We start from the raw sequence: 21,847 nt of genomic DNA on the forward strand, positions 1-21,847 counted from the left end.
TCCTGGGATCCCTTGTATCACCTTATGGATTTGGTGTTGGCAAATCTCTGTTGCTGCACTGATACCAAAAAGCAGTCTCTGTATTGGTAAAGTCCACAATGAGTGACAAAAATTGTCACCTTCCTTGAATCAGGATGAAGCTCCAGCTTTAAGTCTTTAAGTCTAATTTGGAAAATACCTTGCTTGTGGAAGACTGTTGAAAGACCTTGTCCACAGTGTGAATTGGGTGGCATTCTCTCACCATTGCTTCATTCATCTGTCGCAGATCAACACAGAGGCTGATGTCACCACATAGACAGATTTTTAATCAGTAAGGGAATCAAGGTTTTTGGGAAAAGGCAAGAAAGTGGAGCTGAGGATTATCAGGTCAGCCATGATCTTATTGAATGGTGGAGCAGACTCGATGGGCCAAATGGCCTACTTCTGCTCCTAGGTCTTATGGTCTTATTTGGTTTAGGCATGACCAAGGCTCACCCATGGTGTTGGTTCTTCTATTGGCTCTCGGTGTCTTGATCGATGAGTCTCTTGATTCTTGCCTCAACTTTCCCTGTCAGATCAAATGGTGTTCTGCATACAGGCTGAGCTACAGGCTTCATGTTTGTGGCAATGGTTAATCTCACTTGGCAGTTGTGTAACTTCCCAATTCCTTAAAACACTGGTCCAAACTCCTCCCTAAGTTTCACGTTTCAATCCGATGTATATTACCCCCAAGGTTTAGGCAGTTTTCCTGCTCAGAAGAGGCCCACCCACCCACCTCTTCAATCATTGCAAATTCTGCCTGTACATTCTGGTCCCCAGCTCTCACACCCACAATGAAACATCTAACAATTTGAAGTCAGGTTTTCGACGTGTAAGAATAGAGCTTTTTGACACATTTTTGAGGTGTATACTTGAGTCTCCTTGTCTTCAGTTCCTCCCACAGTGCTCTGTCAATGACATTAGTGTCACTGCCTGAATCTACAAAAATGCTCACTTCAACATCACTAACAATCACTGGAGCTTTCTCATGGCTGCTCCCGTTGATAGAAAACATGAATCCATGATTGCTGATAGTGTCTTCACTTGCTGCATCTTCGTCAGCCTGCCTCACAGTTGTGCCACTTTCACCTCTCTTTCCTTTACATGGTTTGCTAGCCTCCCCTCTCTGTTTAGCTTTGCTTCTGCACTTCTTGGCAAAATGGTCTTTGCCTCCACATTTTCTGCATATCTTTCCCTTGGTAGGGCTGCAGGCATCTTTTCCATAGTGTCCCGAGTTGCCACATCTGAAACATTCTCTCTCAGAATGTTGCTGTTTACATTTTCATGTTCCTGGATTCTGTTGTGCCACTCGGTTAATCCCAACCTTTGTCCTGCCAATGGCAGTGGTGGGATCAAATTTCATGCTGTGAAATTGTCCATTCAGTGCTTCCAGAGCAGCTGTTATTTTCAAAGCGTCATCCAACATGAAGTCGTCATCTCTTTCCAGCAGCTTATGCTTCAACTTATCTGACTTGTAATGCTAAATTAACCTGATCCACTACCTGGTTATTCAGATCTGTTGCAACAAAATTGCATCCATCTGACGCCTGCCTCAAACAAGCCACAAATTGGGCGACTGTTTCCCCCTCTTTTCTGACAGAAAATATACCTTTGGGATGTGGCATCTGGCATCAGGACATAACGGTCCTTCAAAGTTTTCACTGCAAGTTCATAATACTCCTTTTCCCCTGTGTCAAGTAATGACTTCAAAGTCTCCCTCACCAAAGCACCCACACTGAAGCCTGTTGCTGTGCTTTCTGCCCCACTGTTGTCCTGTCCAAAAACAGACTGTGACTGTCAGCATACGCTTCAAACTCCTCTAGCCACACTTTCCATTTCACCCTGACTGTACTGGCATCACCCAATGGATCAAATGGCTCAACTCCTTGGACTGCAACAGCTCCAACAAATGTCATGATACAATCCTAAATATCTCTGCATTTATCCTCATTGCCAATGTCACATCTCAGGCTGTAAGAACAACACTCAAAATCGCAGGTTTAACTGCAAGAACATCATTTAGTCTGCCATCCTGGTTAATTCCCTAACGTGTTATCTGACCTTCACCACACCACCACCCCCCCACCACTCCAACACACCCCAGGACAGGTGATCCCACATGTAGTAGTGAACCTTACAGTACCTTATCCGTGTGCTGCATATCATCTAATATTCAAGTCCACACACACACTCACAATCAGCTATCATATGACAGCTACAACCATCGCAAATCTCAAATTCTGTTCCTCTGACTCCAGCCTCTGGTGCCTCCTTCCCTTCCTTTATCCCATTATTAGTGGCTGCGTCTTTAGAGCACCCACCCGCTGGAATTCCCTTCCTAAAACACTTCGCTTCTTTGCTTCCTCGACTGAATACCCATCTCATTCATCAATCTTTTTGGACCGCCTCTGCTAGTGTCCTCTTTGGCTCGGCATCCAACCTTTGTTTCTTCTGAGAAGTCCCTATAGCCATTTTCTGTATTAAAATGCTGTATGCATTGCAAGTTGTTGAAATACCAATTCATGGCATTTTTGTTCATTTATTTTAGTAGCTTTTCCTTGATGCTTAAGGCAAACTCGCAGCTTTGAAACGAATATAATTCTGTTCGACTTAAAATGTTAACTGTCTCTCTCCACAAATGCTGCCTAACCTGCTTAGCGATTCCACCCTTTTCTGTTTTATTTCACATTTCTACCATCCGCTTTTGTCAATTATTCTGGATGGATCGCAGGGCTGATCGCAGTACCGGCCTCGGCCTGCGGGCGGCGATATCTCCGGGATCGCAGTACCGACCCCGGCCTGCGGGCGGCGATATCTCCGGGATCGCAGTACCGGCCTCGGCCTGCGGGCGGCGGTGTCTCCGGGCTCGCAGTACCGGCCTCGGTCTGCGGGCGGCGGTGTCTCCGGGATCGCAATACCGGCCTCGGCCTGCGGGCGGCGATATCTCCGGGATCACAGTACCGACCCCGGCCTGCGGGCGGCGATATCTCCGGGATCGCAGTACCGACCCCGGCCTGCGGGCGGCGATATCTCCGGGATCGCAGTACCGACCCCGGCCTGCGGGCGGCGATATCTCCGGGATCGCAGTACCGGCCTCGGCCTGCGGGCGGCGGTGTCTCCGGGCTCGCAGTACCGGCCTGGGTCTGCGGGCGGCAGTGTCTCCGGGATCGCAGTACCGGCCTCGGCCTGCGGGCGGCGGTGTCTCCCGGATTGCAGTACCGGCCTCGGCCTGCGGGCGGTGGTGTCTCCAGGATTGCAGTACCGGCCCCGGCCTGCGGGCAGCGGTGTCTCCGGGATCGCAGTACCGGCCTCGGCCTGCGGTGTCTCCCGGACTGCAGTACCGGACCCGGCCTGCGGTCGGCGGTGTCTCCGCCCTCTTTTTTTAACCGGCCTCGGGCTCGCGGCCGCTTCGATTTGTAACGGCTGCCGCTCCAAAATGGCGGCCCTCCCGTATCCGCAGGCGGTGATGGGCTCCGTCTTCCCGCAGCGGGGCCAGGTGGCGGGGGAAGAGCGGGAGCTGCCGGCCCTGGAGCCTCAAGAGATCGAGCGGCGGCTGCAGAGGACCCGCAGGGAGCTGAGCAACAGGCGGAAAATCCTCCTGAAGAACCTGCGGACGGACAGCGGCAGCCAGGTACCAGCCTGTCCCCGGGGAGGGGGAGGGGGAGGGAATCCCCGGGCCACCCTGAGCCTGGCGGCGGGGGCCGCATAAATAACGCCTTAAATTTCCGGTTCCCCGCTGTTACCGAGTGTGTTTATTATTAATATTCCGCTCACCTGCTCACGGTAACTCATGGACAAGTTTACAGCAACAGTGGCTTCTTCTCCCCTTCCCCAGCTCACACTCTCTCTCTCAATATTGCCTCATCTACTAGTTAAATCCCTTTCGCTGTTCTTCATGAACTTCGCTTTTATTTGGATCTATAGTGAATTCCAGTGAATCTGATGTCCTGGAGTTAGTTTCCTTCAACGTAAATTATCCGGCGTTTGGTAAATGCGCCGTTTCCTGCCCTTCTCAGGCGAGGCGGTGTTTGAAGTAAAAGTTTAAATCTCCAGTCAGGTGGGATTTTAAAACTTTCCGAGTGCGTGTTTGTAACGTGGAGCCTCCGTTCTGTATGATTTTACGGAGTAAACTCAGTCCACAGCGATGGGGGGGGGGGGGGGCGCTGAACTTGTCTGAATTTACGAAGCAGCGCTGCGGAAATTCTCATTTTCAGCTGCGTGATTGCATTTCCGCGAGATATTCATTGTTTCCTTCTACTTCATTTTACATTTCCACCTTTTCCCATCCCACAGAAACATTTAATGGAATGCATTTTAACGATTGAAATCTTTCCAGAGAGTCTGGTCAGATTTTATTTTCCTTCGGGAAGAATCTGTACAGTACTTTTAAAGCTTGCGTCTAGTGTTCGTCACTGCCTTGTACAATTTCTTTAGTATCCTACAGCAGTTTTTTTTTGTCCAAGACAAACCAACGTTCAAGAACTTGAAATATTACTGGCTGAACAAACTTAATCGGACAGCAGATTCCATAATGAGCAGTGCTTTGTGGTGGGTTTGTACCTGGCTCTATTATAACTAAAGTTTCCTTGCTATGCAATTACCATGCCTAAATTAGGGCAGAACAAGGCACTTCCTACATAGTGGAAAGCCAGGAACAGCAGAAGTTGAGATTTGGGATCCGTGTACTTAGATTACTAAAATGTCATGGACACGTAGAGAAAATAATCAAAAAAGCGTAATGAATATTGGCTTTTATATCTAGAGGGATAGTATACAAACGAGGGGGTTGAATCATGCTTCAGCAACACAAAACCTTGGTTAGATCGCAGCTGAAGTACTGTTCTGGGCATCTCGCCTTAAGCGTATACTGGCCTTGGAGGGAGTGCAGTGCAGACCTACCAGAATGATATCTGGACTCCAAGGGTTAAATTATAAAGAGAGATTACACAAATTAGAATTGTATTCCCTGGAATTTAGAAGGTTGGGGGGTTATTTAATCGAAGTTTTCACGATATTAAGGGAACTGGATGGGGGTAGATAATATGATTTCTGCTGGTTGAGGAGTCAATGGGCAGATTTTCCCCGCAGTCTTCTGAATTCCACTGTCAAGCTGAAATGTGGGTCAGAAGCCTGTGCTATCTGGGGAAGTCTGTGGGAACCTGGAGGCCAACTGGAAAATTGGCTTTTCTTAAGTGGCCTTTAATGAGCTCAATCCTACATGCCACTTGCAACTCTATTCCCAATGCCGCCCCCTACCCCCAATTCCACCACAACTATCGCCTAGAGGTGGGATGGCACCGGAGAGTCAGCATTCCAGCGAGCAGGACTTTTTTTTAGCTCCTGCCTGCCTCCATTCCTGGCCCTAGCAGGGGAGAGAGTCTCAAAATCCTGACCCAAGACTAGAAGCATAGTGTAAACATTACAGCCAGACCTTTCAGGACTGAAATTGGGAAGCACTTCTACATGTAAAGGATGGTAGAAATTTGGAACGTTCTTCCACTGATGCCGATTGATGCTAGGGAAATTGTTAATTTGAAATCTGAAATTGATAGATTTTTGTTATCCAAAGGTATTAAGGGATATGGCGCAAAGGTGACTACATGGAGTTGGGTTGCAGATCAATCATGTCTCATGACTGGTGGAATAGGCTCGAGGGACTAAATGGCCTCCTCTTGTTCCTATGTTCCAAGAAAGCAAGTGGATGTTGGTAAACTACAGAAAACTACATAAGTGGTTTGAGCATTGTTTATTAATGACATCTGTGAAGTGTTCGGTTTTCACAGCTTTTCAACAATTTTCAACAGTTATTTATGTATCTCAAATTATATCCACTGTTATATTGCATTTATTGCAAAATCAGTGGTAGCGTTGATTGCTGATACTTTGGAATCCAGGAATGGGCAAGCTGTACAGGGCTTGAGCACAAAAATCAAGGTTGGCACTTAGCACTCCTTCAGTACTGCACTGCATGGCTGGATGTGCTGTCTTTCAGATGGAATATTAAACTGAGGCCCCATCTGCCTAGTCGGGTGGATGTAAAAAAAAAAACCAAGGCAATCTTTTGCAGAGGAGTTATCTCTGGTAACAAAAACAGAATTAGCTGGAAAAACTCATCAGGTCTGGCAGCATCGGCGGAGAAGAAAAGAGTTGACGTTTCGAGTCCTCTTGACCCTTCGACAGAACCAGTTCTGTCGAAGGGTCATGAGGACTCGAAACGTCAACTCTTTTCTTCTCCGCCGATGCTGCCAGACCTGCTGAGTTTTTCCAGGTAATTCTGTTTTTGTTTTGGATTTCCAGCATCCGCAGTTTTTTTGTTTTTATCTCTGTAGTTATCTCTGGTGTCCTGGTCAATATTTGTTCCTCAATAAACATTATAAAAAAGTGATTATTTGGTCATTTTCACATTAAGATAACCAGTTGAGCTCATAACATGGCCCATTTACACTGACCAGAAGCAACATACATTCATATGCAGGGACCTGTTCTCAGCAATTAAAAGGAATATGCCCAAGCCTTGCACCTTTTTTGAATTATCTGAGAGCCTGGGGAGCCTATTGTTCCCTATTGCTTTCTCCATGGCACAGCCTGAGTCAATTAGAGTCAGCTTGCCAGCCAATCAGCACCCTTTTCGCCTGTAGTATAAATAGTTGCGATTGTTTGAAATTTGGCATTCTGGCGTTTGTCCTGCTGAGTGCAAGATGAAAAGTTTTGGCAGCATACTCTTTTTTTCAACAATGTCACATTGTTGTTTGTGGGGGTTTGCTGTGTGCATATTGCCTGCCGTGTTCCCTACATCACAACAGTAGCTACATTTCAGGAGTATTTACTGTAAAGCACTTTGGGATGTCCAGTGGTTGTGAAAAGTGCTATGTAAATGCAGGTCTTTTTTCCCCCAATTTGTGTTCTCTTGGATACCTTTTCCTTGTGCTTCATCCAAAGTTTGCTGGTGTAGGCATTTCTCAACCAGTGAACTGAAATGTGACCTTACTCACAAAGTAGTCTGGAATAGTGGGCTTCAGGGTAAACAGTGGTGAGCTTTGCACTCAAAATGGCACTGAATTCAATTGCACTTTCCTGATTTTCCCTCAATTTCTAAATTGACAGTTGAAACAACCAGGCTAAAACTATGAATCAAGTTTAACAAAACTGAAAAAAAGAATATTCTGAGATTCTTGATTTGAAGTTAGGATGTAGGAAAAAACAGTGCGCGTAGGGCAGTGAAGCTTGAGCAGGTTAAGGGAAGGAAGTTTAAAAAAGCATTAGCCTTGGATGCCACTCAAACTCATCTTAAATGATAAAACACTGATCTCTTCCATTGTTTGTGGGATGGTGGGGCAATGTGGAGCTCGCAGTAGTGGAGAGGCCCTCTACAAAATGGCACTCCTATGTTGTCTGTAATAGGTATTCCTACAAAGCTAGCCAAGGGGCAAGTGAGGGGTTATTATGGGACAGGTCAGCATCATTTATTCTCCTAAAGAACACAGGAGCAGTCATTAAAATGCAACACTCCTTAGTGAAATCATTTTTTTTGATTCTTTCATGGGATGTGGGTGTTGCTGGCTAGGTCAGTATTTATTCTCCATCCCTAATTGCCCTTGAGAATGTATATTATTTGAGAGTAACCAGCTTGCCTCACTTACTGCACCTGTGCAAAGCCTTCAAATTCAAGGATCTATCCTTGGCTGTTTTGCTTTTTAATATCTTTTGCATGTATTGGTCGGCTTTCATGCGTGTTCTGTCAAAGCTTTTTTTAATTCTTGATTGGGATGTGGGTGTCGCTGGTCAGGCCAGCATTTATTACCCATCCCTAGTTCAGAGAGTATTTAAGAGTTAACCACATTGCTGTGATTATGGAGTCACATGTAGGCCAGACCAGGTAAGGACTGCAGATTTCCTTCTCTAAAGGGCATTAGTGAATCAGATGGGTTTTTACAACAATCAACAATGGTGTCATGGTCATCATTTTAATTCCAGATTTTTATTGAATTCAGATTCCACCATCTGCCGTGGCAGGATTTGGGCCCTAGTCTCCACACATTATCCTTGGTCCCTGGATTACTAGTCCAGCGACAATACCACTACTCCATCGCCTCCCCGATTACTACATTCTGAGGAATATAGTGATAAAAAATGGTTTACAATGTTGACTTGAAAAAGGTTACAATTTGCCTTGATATTCCTCTCTCAACATAGGAAAATTGTCCCAAGGCATTCACAGAAGTGCAGTTAGCCAAAAATTGACACTGAAGTAGAGTGCAATATTAGAATGAATGAATGAAGAGTTGGATTTTAAGAAGAGCCTTAAAGGAGGAGCGGCAAGTGAAGAGGTTTGGGAGTTTTTGACCGACTGAAACATGGAAAAAGTTAAAGAATCATAATTTGCATTCCTTTAAGAAATAAAATATACATTCCTTTAAGAAATAAAACCCCCATAGGAAAAGTGGTCCAACCGTTAGTACTAAGAGAAGTTAAGAACGGTGTTAGATGAAAGCAGGAGGCTTATAATGTTGTCAAAGAGAGTAGTAAGCCTGAGGATTAGGAGGATTTTAGAATTAAGCAAAGAATGCACAGGAAATTGATAGAGAGAATACGAGAGTAAGCTAGCAAGAGACAGAAGAACAGATTGTATAAGTTTCTACAGCTATGTAAATAGGAAAAGGTAGTGAAAGTAAACATGGATCCATTAAAGACGGAGACAGGAGAAATTATATTGGCAACTAAGGAACTGGTAGAGACATTAAACAAATACTCTGTATCTATCTTCACGGTGGAAGACAAGAAATATTCCAGAAATAGTGGAGAACCAAGGTCTGGAATCAGGAACTTCAGAAATTCGTACAGTATTACTAATGAAATAGTACTAGAAATTAATGGAACTAAGAGTTGACAAATTTCCTGGACCAGATAGCTAGTGCCTTGGTGTTTTAAAATTGATAGCTACAGGACTGCACCGATCAGGAAGGCAGCTCACCACCACCTTCTCAAGGGCAACTCGGGATGGGCAATAAATGCTGGTCCAGCCAGCGAAGCCCATATCCCGTGAATGAATTGGTTTTAATATACCAAAATTCTAGAATAGTCTCCATGGATTGGAAGGTAGCAAACATAACCACACTGTTCTAAACAGGAAGGAGAGAAAAGGCTGGGAGCTATAGGCCTGCCATGAGAGTAGAAAATGCTAGCATATTATTGGGAAATGGCAACAGAATACCTAACAAATCATATGATTAGATGGAGTCAACATGAATTTAGCAAAGGGAAATCTTGTTTGACAAATCTGTTGCATTTTCTCTTATAGTTAGGATAGATAAAGGAAAACCAGTGGATAAAGTGTATTTCATTTTTCAGAAAACATTTGAAAAGTTGCCACATAAGAGGTTATTACACACAATTAGGGTTCATGGAACCTGGGGTAATGTATGAGCATGGATTAAGGGATTGGTAAATGGACAGAAAACCGTAGGAATATACATGTTGTTTATGGGTTGGCAGCCTGTAAGTAGCCTGCAACCATAAGGCCTGCGTGCTTGGATCTCAGCTGTTAACAATCTGTCAATAACTATGTTGAGGGGACCAAGTGTAATGCACCTATGTTTGCTGCTGATACAAAGTTAGGTGGGAAAGTAAGCTATGAGGAGGATGCAAAGAGGCTTCAAAGGGAACAAGCTGGCTTGAATGGGCAAGAACATGGAATATAATGAGAGGAAGTGTTAAGTTATCCAAAATAGAAAAGCAAATTTTTTTTTAAGTGGCAAGAGACTGGGAGTACTGTGATCAATCTTCGTTTTCTTAGAGGGTATAAACAGCAGGTTCTCCAGATTGATTCTTGGATTGAGAGGATTGCCTTGAATCACAGAACCTTTACTGTACAGGAGGAAACCATTTGAGCCTTTGAGCCCATGTCGGCTCTCTGTAGAGCAATCCAGTAAGTCCCACGCTCTTGCTCCATGTAAGTTTATTTCCGTCCAGTGAATTTCTTCTTGAAATCATTAATTGTCTCCGCTTCCACCACCTTCATAGGCAGTATGTTCCAGGTCATTACCATTCGTTGGGTTTTTAAAAAAAAGCTCTTCCTCACATTCCCCCTGCAATTCTTGCCCAAAACCCTAAATCTGTTTCTGCTAGTCCTTGTACCAACACGTAATAAGAGCAGCTTTTCTTTGTTTACTTCATCTAAACCTGTCGAAATTTTGTATGCCTCGATCGAATCTCCGCTCAACCTCCTTTGCTGCAAAGAAAATGATTCCAGCTCCTCCAACCTAACCTTGTAACTAGTTTCAATTGTCTAAATTTCCCTAAAATTCAATTCTAACTCCAAAACATCAATGTAACTTGCTTCAAAATTGACACCTACAATCGTGGATTGTTTAACCATTCTAACAAGCTGTCAGCCCACTAACTAGGAAATGATTTTTGGAAAGTAGGATTTGATCCGTAAAACCAACTAATTGCTAAAAGCAAATTCAGGAAACTTCACAGATGCTAAGATTGGACATCAATGATTAAATATAATTGGTTAAACGTAATTGATTTAAACATGTACGCAAATGTCAGTTGTGGTTCTAATGTTATCACTCTCGCCTCTGAGTCAGAAGGTTGTGGGTTCAAGTCCTACTTGAGCACAAAATCTAGGCTGTCTATTTTTCGGATGACATGTTAAACTGGGACCCCATCTGCGTTCTCGGATGGATGTAAAATATCACAACGGCACTACCCAAAAAGAACAATGGGATCCTCCCTGGTGACTTGACCAATATTCATCTCTTAACCAACACTTGAAACAGATGATCTAATCATTATCTCGTTGCTCTTTATCAAATTGGCAGCCATGGTTTGTACATTGTAACTGTAATTACATGTGACAGATTTAATTGATTGTAAAATGCTTTGGGACTGCTTTCTTTCTTAAATTTGTTCATGGGATGTGAGCATCGCTGGCAAGGCCAGCATTTGTTGCCCATCCCTAATTGCCCTTGAACTGCTGCACCCTGTGATATAGGAATGTTGTTAGGGAGGGAGTGCCAGGATTTTGAACCAGTGACAGTAAAGGAATGGCGATATATTTCCAAGTCAAGATGTTGTGAGAGTTGGAGGGAAGCTTGCATGTGCTGTTACCAGGAGCATCCTGTCCTTGTACTTCTAGGTGGCAGTGCTCACAGGTCTGGAAGGTGCTGTTGAAGGAGCTATGATGAAATAATGCAGTACATCTTGTAGGTGGTACAGACTGCTGCAACGGTTTGCCATTGATGGAGATCGTATGAATATTTGAGGTGGTGGATGAGGTGCTAGTCAAATGGGCTGTTTTGTCCTGGATGGTGTCCAACTTCTTGAATGTTGTTGGAGCTGCATTCATCTAGGAAATGGGGAGTATTCCAGTGTACTCCTTATCTGTATCTTGTAGATGTTGGACAGGTTTTGGGGAGTTGGGAGGTGAGTTACTTGCTGCAGAATTCCCAGCCTCTAACCTGCTCGTGTATCCATTGTATTTATGTGGCTGGTCCAGTTCAGTTTCTGGCCAATGGTAATCACCAGGATGTTGTTGATGGGGTTTCCAGTAAACATAATGTCATTTAATGTCTGGGGAGATGGTTAGATTTTTTTTTTCTTTTTTGAGAAGGTCATTGCCTGTAACTTATCAGCACAAGTCCGAATGTTGTTCAGCTCTTGCTACATGCTGGTATGGACTGCTGCAGTATCTGAGGAATTGCAAATGGGACTAAACACTGCAATCATCAGCGAACATCCTCACCTCTTACCTTATGATGGAGGTAAGGCTATTGATGAAATGGCTGCCGTGGACACTTCCCTTAGGAATTCCTGTGGTGATGTCCTGGGGCTGAGATGATTGGCTTACAACAGCTGCTGCCATTTTTGTTTGCTCAGTATGAGTCCAGCCAATGGAGAATTTTCCCTGATTTCTATTGACCTCAGTGATTACTAAACAAGTACTGAATATTTATTGGACAAAGATAGTTAATAAACAGCGGGCAACATGGATTTGCTAAAGGCAAATAGTGTTTGACTAACCTGATTGTGTTCTTTGAATGAAAGCGTTGAGGAAGGTAGTATAATGTACGTGAACTTTCAAAAGATGTTTGATAATGTACTTGTTAGCAATATTGAAGCCCACGGAATTAAAGGGAAGTGGCAGTGTCGATATGAAATTGACAAGACAAAGCAAAGGGCAGGGGGGAAGGTTGTGTTTCAGACTGCTGGAAAGGATAGAGTGGTGTCTTCCACGTGTTGGCATTAGGACCACAACTCTTTTGGATGCACATTTTTGGACTTGTGTATGCAGGGCCTACTTCTCAAAGTTTTCAGGCAACACTAATCTCAAATAATGTAAGTAATGATGTTCATAACAGACTTCAGGAGAATAGAGACATATTTATGAAATGGACAGATGCAAGGCAGATACAATTTAACAAGTGTGAAGTAGTGAATTTAAGCAGGAAGAATGAGAAGAGGGTAATATAAATGCTACAATTTCTTAAAGCAGTGCAGCAATGGAGAGATCTGGGGGTATAAGTACCTAGAACTTTGAAGGTGGCAGGCCAAGATTAGAAGGCTGTGTTTTATAAAGAAGCTAACAGATCCTTGGCTTTATAAACAGGCACAAATGCAAAAGCATGGAAGTTATGTTAAACCATTATAAATCACTGGTTAGTCCTCAGTTGGGCAGTTCTGGGCATCACACTTGAGGATTGATGTCAACTCTCTGGAAAGTATGCAGAAGAGATTTAGCAGAATGCTACCAGGGATGCGGGACTTAAGTTATGTGGATAGACTGGAGAAACTGGGGTGGTTCTCCTTAAAATAGAGAATGTTAAGGGGGGAGGTGAAAGAACTACTCAAAACTGATGGGTTTGATAAAGTAGGAGAAATAGCCAGAGGGCACAGATTTAAAATAATTGGCAAATAAAACACAGAGGTGAGATGAGGAAAATTGATTTTGTGCAGCATGCTGTGATCTAGAATGCACTGCCTAAGCAATCTCTCAATTTAAAAAAATTCTCATGTTTATTTTCCAGGCCTGCCATGGCCTTGCCCCTCCTCATCTCTCTAGGCTTTTCTGATTGTGCATCTCTCCCAAGATATCCACATTCTGGCCTCTTGCACGTCCCTGATTTTAGTCGCAGGATGTGCCTCCTCTGCTCGGCCCTGAGAGCTGGAATGCCTTCCCTCTACCTCTCTGCCTCTCCAGCTCTCTTTCTTGCTTTAAGGCACTACTTTGGCTTTTGACCATCTGCCTAAAAGTTAGTGTGTAGTTAAGTGCCAACTTCTGCAAAAGCAAGCTTGAGTTCTGATGAAAGACCACGGATCTGAAACATTTACTCTGCTTTTCTGTCCGCAGATGCTGCTTGACCTGTTGAGTATTACCCACATTTTCTGTTCTTATTTCAGGTGCTAACTTTTGTTTGATAATGCTTTTGTGAAGTCCCCTGGGCATTTTACTATGTTAAAGGCTCGACGTAAATACAGGTCATTGTTCTTGAAAGGGTGGTGGAAGATGATTCAATAATAACTTTCAAAAGGGAATTCGATAAATACTTGAAGGGAAGAAATTTGGGAGGAAGGGAAGAAATTTGCCAGGTTATGGGGGAAAGGGCAAAGGAATGGTACTAATTAGATAGCTTGTTCCAAGAACTAACACAAGCAGTATGGGCTGAATGGCCTCCTTCTAGTGCTGTATCATTGTGATGTATTCTACAATAAGTATTTATTCAATAATGCAGTTGAATAGTTAAAGTTCTTCACTAAACCAGCTATGTACACAGACTATGCAGATAGATTTGGCAGTGGTCAACAATGAGTAGAAGGTGGTCCATCCTGACTGTGGCTGTCAACTTTCTTACTTAGCAGTTGCAGATTTAACTCAGCTACAACTGCCCCTCTCTAAAGTTTGGAAAACATAGCCTTTGTTATTCTTGTTACATTGGTCAGTTAGATCATTATGGTGAAGGATTAATACAGACCAAATAACCTAAAACAATGAAATGATTAAAATAAGAAAGGGTCTGTCTTGATCTATAGGGAGTTTTACTTCCTTATCACCTAGCTGCATTCCATTTGCAGATGTGCTGTATTTAACAGAGGAATATCACTAGATTACCCAATTTTACTTTCTATGGATGTAGTTTTATAAGATTGTTTATGTAATTAACAGTTCCTTGATTACGTTTTCTTGGAATTGGGTATTGTGCCATATGAATTAATGAGAAACCTTTCAATTAATAAAGCTGGAAGATGACAGGTGGCGGTCTTAAAATTATGAAGCGATTCAATACTATAGATGTTTCCACTTCTGTGGGTGTCAAAACTAGGGTTCATAAATACAATCACTAATAAATCCAATAAGGAATTCAGGCGAAACTCTGAACCCAGAGGGTGGTTAGAATGTGGAACTTGCTACCACTGGAGTAGTTGATGATTCGCAGGAATGCGAGAAAGGAGTAAAGGATATGCTGTGAGGATTAGAGAAAAGGGTTGAGAGGAGACTTGTGAAGAGCATAAACACTGATATAGACTAGTTGGGTGGGATGTGCTATGAACTGCGTGTATAATTAAAACATATAGCCTTGCCTATTAATTAAACAGCATAATGTTTATGTGCGTCCCAGTGCTCTTACCTGTTCAGAGTGTTTTTGTTTGGTTTTATAATTCCTCTGTAAAACATCTTGGGATGTTCTTAGGCCCTATGTAAGTATAATTGTTGTTGCTGTGTGACACCTAACCTTCATAGAGATGTCATACATTCCCATCATCATTGTGAAGATGAATAGGATGCTGTCTCTCACTTGTACACTCTTAGATTCTGAATTTCTCAAGGCCTTCGTTTGTCAAAGGATTATTTACATTAAAAGGATAATTAAAATGCTCGTGTTATAAGGTCAGTTGGGATTAGTTTTTCTGGTAAGCAGTGCTTTACATGCATGCGTGATCCTATTAAGAGTTTGACTACACTTTTAATCTAATTCTGATGTACTTTTAAGACTAAATTTGCATTCCCAGTCTGAACTTCAAACCACCCCCAACTAACTTCTTATTTATTTGACCTGAACATTTGCTGCTGCTTAGTCATTTTAATCATTATTATTTTATTTAAGTATTTGAATGTGCTTGATTACAAGGCTAATATTTCTTCTATTTCATGATTCAGGAAGTACATGAATTGCTGAAAGATTATGAATTGAAGTACTGCTATGTGGATAGGAACAAAGGAACCGGTAAGCTGAGATTATTTTAAATGTTTGAGAAATGGATCTTAGCCCTGACTACCATTCACCAAGAATTAGAGATTTTTGAGAGGGATAATTTTTACATCCTTTGCTCTTTGGACAAGATACTTGCATGCTCTTCCAGACCTTTGTTGCTGACGTTTGTCGCAGCAGCAGCCTAAGAATCCTTTGATCATGACTGTTCAGTAGGTACCATTTCAGCAGCACAGGGATGTTAATGATAAGACTATACTGAAACTGCACTACTGCATTATTTGTTGAAGTTAGTTCTTAAAGTATTCTTCTGGCTTTTCCTCTAGGAAATTTCACTACTTGGCTTGACAGCTAGCATGGAGCTTTTGAGTTAGATTCTGATGTCAGTGTCAGAATGTAGGATTTCAAATTGACAATTTCCATTTAGCTCATTGACAGCTAGCTGGAAACAGCTGTCAGGTACAACTGGGAGACCTGATGTAACACATGACTGAGGTGCAGTTTAGTCTAGAAAGCCTCCCTTAAGGATGCGTCAAATTAAATGTTGTTTTTTCTTTCCTCTGCTCTTCCACATTTCTTTTTCTCTTTTTCTTTCTCACTTTTGTCCCCCCCACCCATTCCAGTAAATTAATTGAATTTAGACCTTTAAAAGCCTCTCACTTAAGGCGGATGGGTAGTGAAAGTATGAATTATTAAATATCTGGTCTTTAAAACTTAGTTTCAGCACTGAAACTTGATTGCTTAATTTATGCTTGGGCTAGAATAACATTTTGATAAATAATTTACCTGTAACTACAGGTTAATACTTGAATACTGTCTTGATGTTTCCACAAATGCAGTCTCACTTTGGATAAACCAAGTTAAGCCAGTGGTGAATAATTAATTATATTTTCCCTGATGATTGACATCAGCTCTAAAGTAATGTAAAGCTCACAGGCACTAGGCTCTGCCTTTTTAAAGAGTGTAAATAAAAATTAAAAGTGTGGAATGTTTCTCCTGCCTGTGCCTGACAGATTCAGCTTCCAGAGACAGTCAGATTCATTCCCTTTGCGAGCAAACAATAGACCCATTTATTGTTGCTTTGTGTAACTACAACACAGCATCTGCTCAACAGTGTGGAAAATTATGCAGGTATATCCTGTCCACAAAAGGCAGAACAAATCCAATCCAGTAAGCTATCACCCTATAGGCCTACCTTCTATCATCAATAAAATTGTGGAAATGCTATCAAGCAGCACTTGCTTAGATTGGGGTCTACTTGTCTAGCATGGATAAGTTGGATTCCAAAGGTGAGTTGACAATGACTGCCCTTGATTCAAAGCAGCAGGCAACTGAATATGACAGCATGGAGACCTAGTCAAAGTCTAGCCGATGGGAAATGGAGAAATTTTCTCCAGTTGCTGGAGTCATACCTGGCACAAAGGAAAATAGTTGTAGTTTTGGAGATGGTCATCTTAGTCCTAGCACATTGCTTTGAGTTTCTCAGGGCAACATCCTATTCCAACATCTGCAGCTGTTGCATCAGTAGCCTTCCCTTCATCATTAGATCAGACTTGTTATTTTTCAATGATGGCACAGTATTCAATTCCATTCACAATTCCTCATTTACTGCAAGCAACAGACCTGAACTGGCAAAGTTTGAACTGATGTGTGGAAAGTAACATTTGCACCACTTAACTGGCAGGCATGACAACTTTCAGTATGAGAGAGCCTAAACATTTCCCTTTGACAATCAATGGTGTTGCCATCGCTAAATCCCCACAAACAACATGCTGGGTGTTACTATTGAGGAACTCATGACCCATGTTGAGGTTGCTTATTCTGTGCCAAATGGTTCACCATCTGACCCCCTAAAGCTTCTCACCATCATCTTTAAGGCACAAGCCAGGGGTGCAGTGAAATACTTTCTACTTGCCTTATGTTGCAGCTGCAGCAGCATCCAAGAAACTAAACACCATCTAGGTAAAACAGTTCTTTGTCAGCACCCCATTTACCAGTTTAAACATTATCCCTTTCAATGTGCACTTTTCCCAGGATATTCTAGTTTGTCAGGACTTCATAAACATCATCTTCCAAACCAGTGATCACCATTACCCGCAAGAAATAGGGGTAGGAATAGGCCGTATGGCCCTTCAGGCCTGCTCCGCCATCGAATATGATTAAGGTTGATCTTGAGCTTCAAATCCATTTCCCTGCCTATTCTCCATATCTGATTCCTTGAGTGACCAAAAATCTGTCTATCCTATTTTTTAAACGTAATCAATGATGGAGCATCCGCAACCCTCTGGGGCTGAGAATTCCAAAGATTCACAACTGTTTGAGTGATGTAATTTCCCCTCATCTCAGTCCTAAATGATCAAGGGTAACAGACGAATGGGATTGTTCCTATTCTGAAATTGGGAAGAAGGCTTTAAGTAACAGTCATATACAAGCTGGATGTGATGATTTTGTGATATATTAATAATTGCACAGATGGTAACATCTATGCACATTCTTTTTGAAGGACAAATAAACTTTCCCTATGATTCAATTTTTAAGTTGCAATGTGGAAATTGTGGAAATTCCAGATTCAATTTCAAATTAGTTTTGAGTTAGCTGATTTTGTACAAAATAGTACATGTGTTAAAATGGGCCACAGAATTGATGACGAGATAATAGAAAGATGGATTGGTTCTTTCATACTTGGTGGTTATTTCACATGTTGATTTTTGGTGATGAAAATAAAAAGCTTGACTTCATTGTTCCCATGGTCCAGCACCACTTTCTCAAGACAATTAGGAATGGCCAATTAATGCTAGATTTGGCTGTGACACTCACATTCCAAGATGGTGGAGAAGGGGAATCTAGAATTGCATGCAGATTAGCTGCTTGGCCACAATTGATGCTATGAGAAAATAAAAGGGCTGAATTACTCCCCCGCCCCCTCCACCGTTGGGGGCAAAGTTGCAGGGTGGGCCTGCACAGGCATGCTTCCGTTCAGCGCCCCCAATTGTGGTTGTGGTGCCTTTTTACGTGGGCCAGCCAATTAAGGCCCGCCCAGCGTGATGTTCGCACAGAAGCGCATGCACACGAAAGAGTGCACTCATCTCCCTAAGGCTAAGTGCAGCCTTAGGGAGATTGGCTCAAAATGTAAAAAACCTAAAAATAGAACAGTAAAATTTCCCTAACGTCCCATCATGTGACAATGTCACATGAATTGGGACATGTCCATAATTTTCACAAAAACTTTATTAAAATTTTTAAAAACTTACATGAAACCTCATCTCGCCCGTGGATGAGGTTTCAAGCTGTTTCTAGTTTGTGCCGGGGCTCCTGGCCTGCCTGCCAAACCTAAGGTTGGACAGGCAGGTCTTTTAATTACTTAATTGACTCTGTCAATGGCCTCAATTGGCCATTGATAGGTCGGCGGGTGCACAGCTGACTTCGCTGCGCCCTCATCTTCCTGAAAATTTAAATGGGGCACAGTGACATCAGGAGGTCCCCCCCTCACCCAGCGTCACAGCATGTCATTTTATGTGTTGGCGAGCGGACCATGCCCCTCCCGCTGCGTAAAATCCTGCGCAAAGTATAATCTTTCAACATTTCAGCCCCTGTTTCCTCCAGTGAGTGTAATTGGGTGGTTTGTACTAGAATATCAAGTAACGCTTGCCAAAATGGCCAATTTTCTTATGGGCCTAATGACTAACTGCAGAACAGAACCCTGTGATCCTGTCTGACTGTAAATCATATTTCTAGTTTGCATTTAGCATTGCAAAGTTAGTATATTGCACTTGTATGTAAGACAAAACTTCATTTACTGTATGGTAATAATGTACTTACAAATACCTCCCCCAGCACCAGAATGAATTTCTCTGTTTCCCACAACAGCCATTGATTTAAGCCCTCTGAAATATTTGATTTGGAGACACTGCTGATCACTGAGAACTAGGAAGGTGGAGAAGGGGTGAAGGTGACAGTGAAGGAAATGCGAAGGACACATTTAAAGGCTTGTCTGCCGTAGCAAGGGAGGAAATGTGGCTGAGGAAATAGGACATTTTCAGAAACTCTGGCATGAAAAGTGGCACATACGAGTGATGAGTTGGAGAAGCTGGGAGAAGGGAATGAAGTTGTTGTAGGAAGTGGGATGAGGAGAACTATAAGCAAGGTAGTACTTGCGTGGACGGTTTGCTCAATTTCTCTGTACTATCTGCAAGTGTGGCCCTGAGCTTCCAGTTACTTGCTAACCCCACTCTCATCTTTGTCCTTGGCCTTTGGCATTGTTCCAATGAACATAAAAATATACGAATTAGGAGCAGGAGTACTTGCCCCCTCGAGCCTGCTCCACCATTCAATAAGATCTTGGCTGATCTGATTGCAACCTCAACTCCACATTCCTGCATATCCCCAATAACCTTTCACCTCCTTGATTATCAAAAATCTATCTACGTCTGCCTTTAAAATATTCAAAGGCACTGCTACTGTCTTTTGAGGAAGAGAGCTGCAAAGAGATACAACCCTCAGAAAAAATTTTCTCCTCATCTCTGCCTTAAATGGGCAACTCCTCATTTTTAAACAGCGACTCCTAGTTCAATATTCTCATACAAGAAGAAACATCCTCTCCACATCCACTTTGTCAAGACCCCTCAGGATCTTATGGTGCAATCAAGTTGCCTTTTCTTCTAAATTCCAGCGGATACTAGTCTAGTCTGTCCAACCCTTCCTCATAAAACCACCCTCCCATTCCAGGTATTAGTCTAGTAAACCTTCTGTGAAATGCTTCCAATGCATCTACATCCTTAAATAAGACCAATACTGTACACAATACTCCACATATGGTGTCTCGAATGCTATTTATAACTAAAGCATAACCTTCCTATTTTTGTATTTAGTTCCCATTGCAATAAATGATAACATTCTATTAGCTTTCCTAATTACTTGCTGTATCTGCATACTAGCCTTTTGCAATTCATGCACCAGGATGCCCAGATCTTTGCATCTCAGCTCTGCAATCTCTCTCTCCATTTAGATAATATGCTGCTTTTATTTTTCCTGCCAAAATGGACAATTTCACCTTTTTCTTCATTATATACCATTTGCCAGATCTTTGCCCACTCACTTAACCGATCTATATTTCTTTATAGCCTCCTTATGTCCTCCTTGCAACTTACTCACAACCTATCTTTGTCATCAGCAAATTTAGCATCTATTCCTTCATCCAAGTCATTTATATAAATTGTAAAAAGTTGAGGCCCCAGCACTGATCCCTGTGGCACACCGCTCGTTACAATGTCCCAACCAGAAAAAGACTCATTTATGCCAACTGTTTCCTGTTAGCTAGCCACTCTTCTACCCATGTCAATATGTTACCCCCTACGCCATGAGCTTTTATTTTCTGCAATAACTTTTGCTGTTGTATTTCATCAAAAGAAGTTCAATGAAAGCTCAAGGAAGTGCATCTGTTGGAAAAGAGACCTGCTTTTATATTGATTTTATCATTTACACAATGACAATATGGCTAATGCACGTATCATGAGTATGTGAAGTCGGCTTCAGTTAAGATATACAGATAGTCAGTTTAAAAGCTAAGAAGAAGAAAACGTTTTTGAACAAATCATCAAAGTAAAAATATATGGCTATGAAAGAAGAAACAACTAATAGTAAATACTGGGCAAAGGAAGGAATGAAACTTGTAAGCTTGAGAAAGCTCAGGTAAGAATGAAGTCTTTATAACAACAACTTGAATTTAATATAACAAAATTCCCCAAGGCATTTACAGGAAGGTTATCCAGCAAATTTGACAACAAACTAAATAAAGCAGACAGGATATAAGGGCAGACGGTCAAAGAAGTAGGTTTTATAAAGTGCCCTGAAGGAGGGAAGAGGTGAGAGTTTGAGGTGAATGTCCTGCGCTTAGGGCCTCAACAGCTGAAGGCATGGCCACAAATGTTGGAGCAATTCGTGGGTGGAGGATTGCAGATATCTTGGAGGGTTGTTGGGCTGGAGGAGGTTAAAGATGGGGAGAGGCGAGGATTTGAAAACAAGGATGAGAATCTTAAAATTGAGACTCTTTTCAACTGGGAGCCAGTAGAAAAAGTTCCTCCTCATCTCCATCTTAAATGGGGGACCCCTTTTATTTTTAAACTCTGTCCCTAGTTCTAGTTTCTCCCACAAGGGGAAGCATCCTTTCAGTATCCACCCTGTCAAATCCCTTCAGGATCTTTTATCTTTTAATAAGATTGCCTCTCATTCCTCTAAATTCCAATGGCTACAGGCCCAACCTATCCAACCTTTCCTCATAGGACAATCCCCATATTCAGTCAAGTGAGCTAATGCAGTTACATCGTTCCTTAAATAAAGAGAACAAAATTTTACACAGTACTTTAGAAGTGGCCTTACCAATACCCTACCCAACTGTAGAAAAACATCCTTTTGTATTTCATTCCCCTTGCAAAAACGGCAACATTCCATTTCTCATCCTAATCACATGCTGTAACTGCATACTAACTTTTTGTGATTTATGTACTGAGACACCTTGATCTCTCTGTATCATCAGTTCTGCAATCTCTCCTCATTTAAATAGTATGCTGCTTTTTTATTCATCGGGCATTTTGTGTTAACGTTTTCCCACATTTTACTCC

General features: G+C 42.3%; 1 protein-coding gene across 2 annotated transcripts in view; it reads left to right on the forward strand.

The window, feature by feature from the left end:
- Positions 1-3,383: 3,383 nt before the first annotated feature.
- Positions 3,384-21,847, forward strand: part of raver2 (ribonucleoprotein, PTB-binding 2) — an 85,684-nt gene continuing 67,220 nt past the window's right edge. Inside the window, exons 1-2 of one of the 2 annotated variants that reach the window (XM_041207602.1) lie at positions 3,384-3,649; positions 15,179-15,245. In XM_041207602.1, the coding sequence (XP_041063536.1) occupies positions 3,455-3,649; positions 15,179-15,245 (262 nt within the window). In that variant the 5' untranslated portion in view covers positions 3,384-3,454. The remainder of the gene's footprint in view (positions 3,650-15,178; positions 15,246-21,847) is intronic. The other variant, XM_041207601.1, reaches the window with a different exon arrangement.

The sequence above is a fragment of the Carcharodon carcharias genome, chromosome 16 (genome assembly GCF_017639515.1).
Source record: "Carcharodon carcharias isolate sCarCar2 chromosome 16, sCarCar2.pri, whole genome shotgun sequence".
In the NCBI taxonomy this organism is placed as follows: domain Eukaryota; kingdom Metazoa; phylum Chordata; class Chondrichthyes; order Lamniformes; family Lamnidae; genus Carcharodon; species Carcharodon carcharias.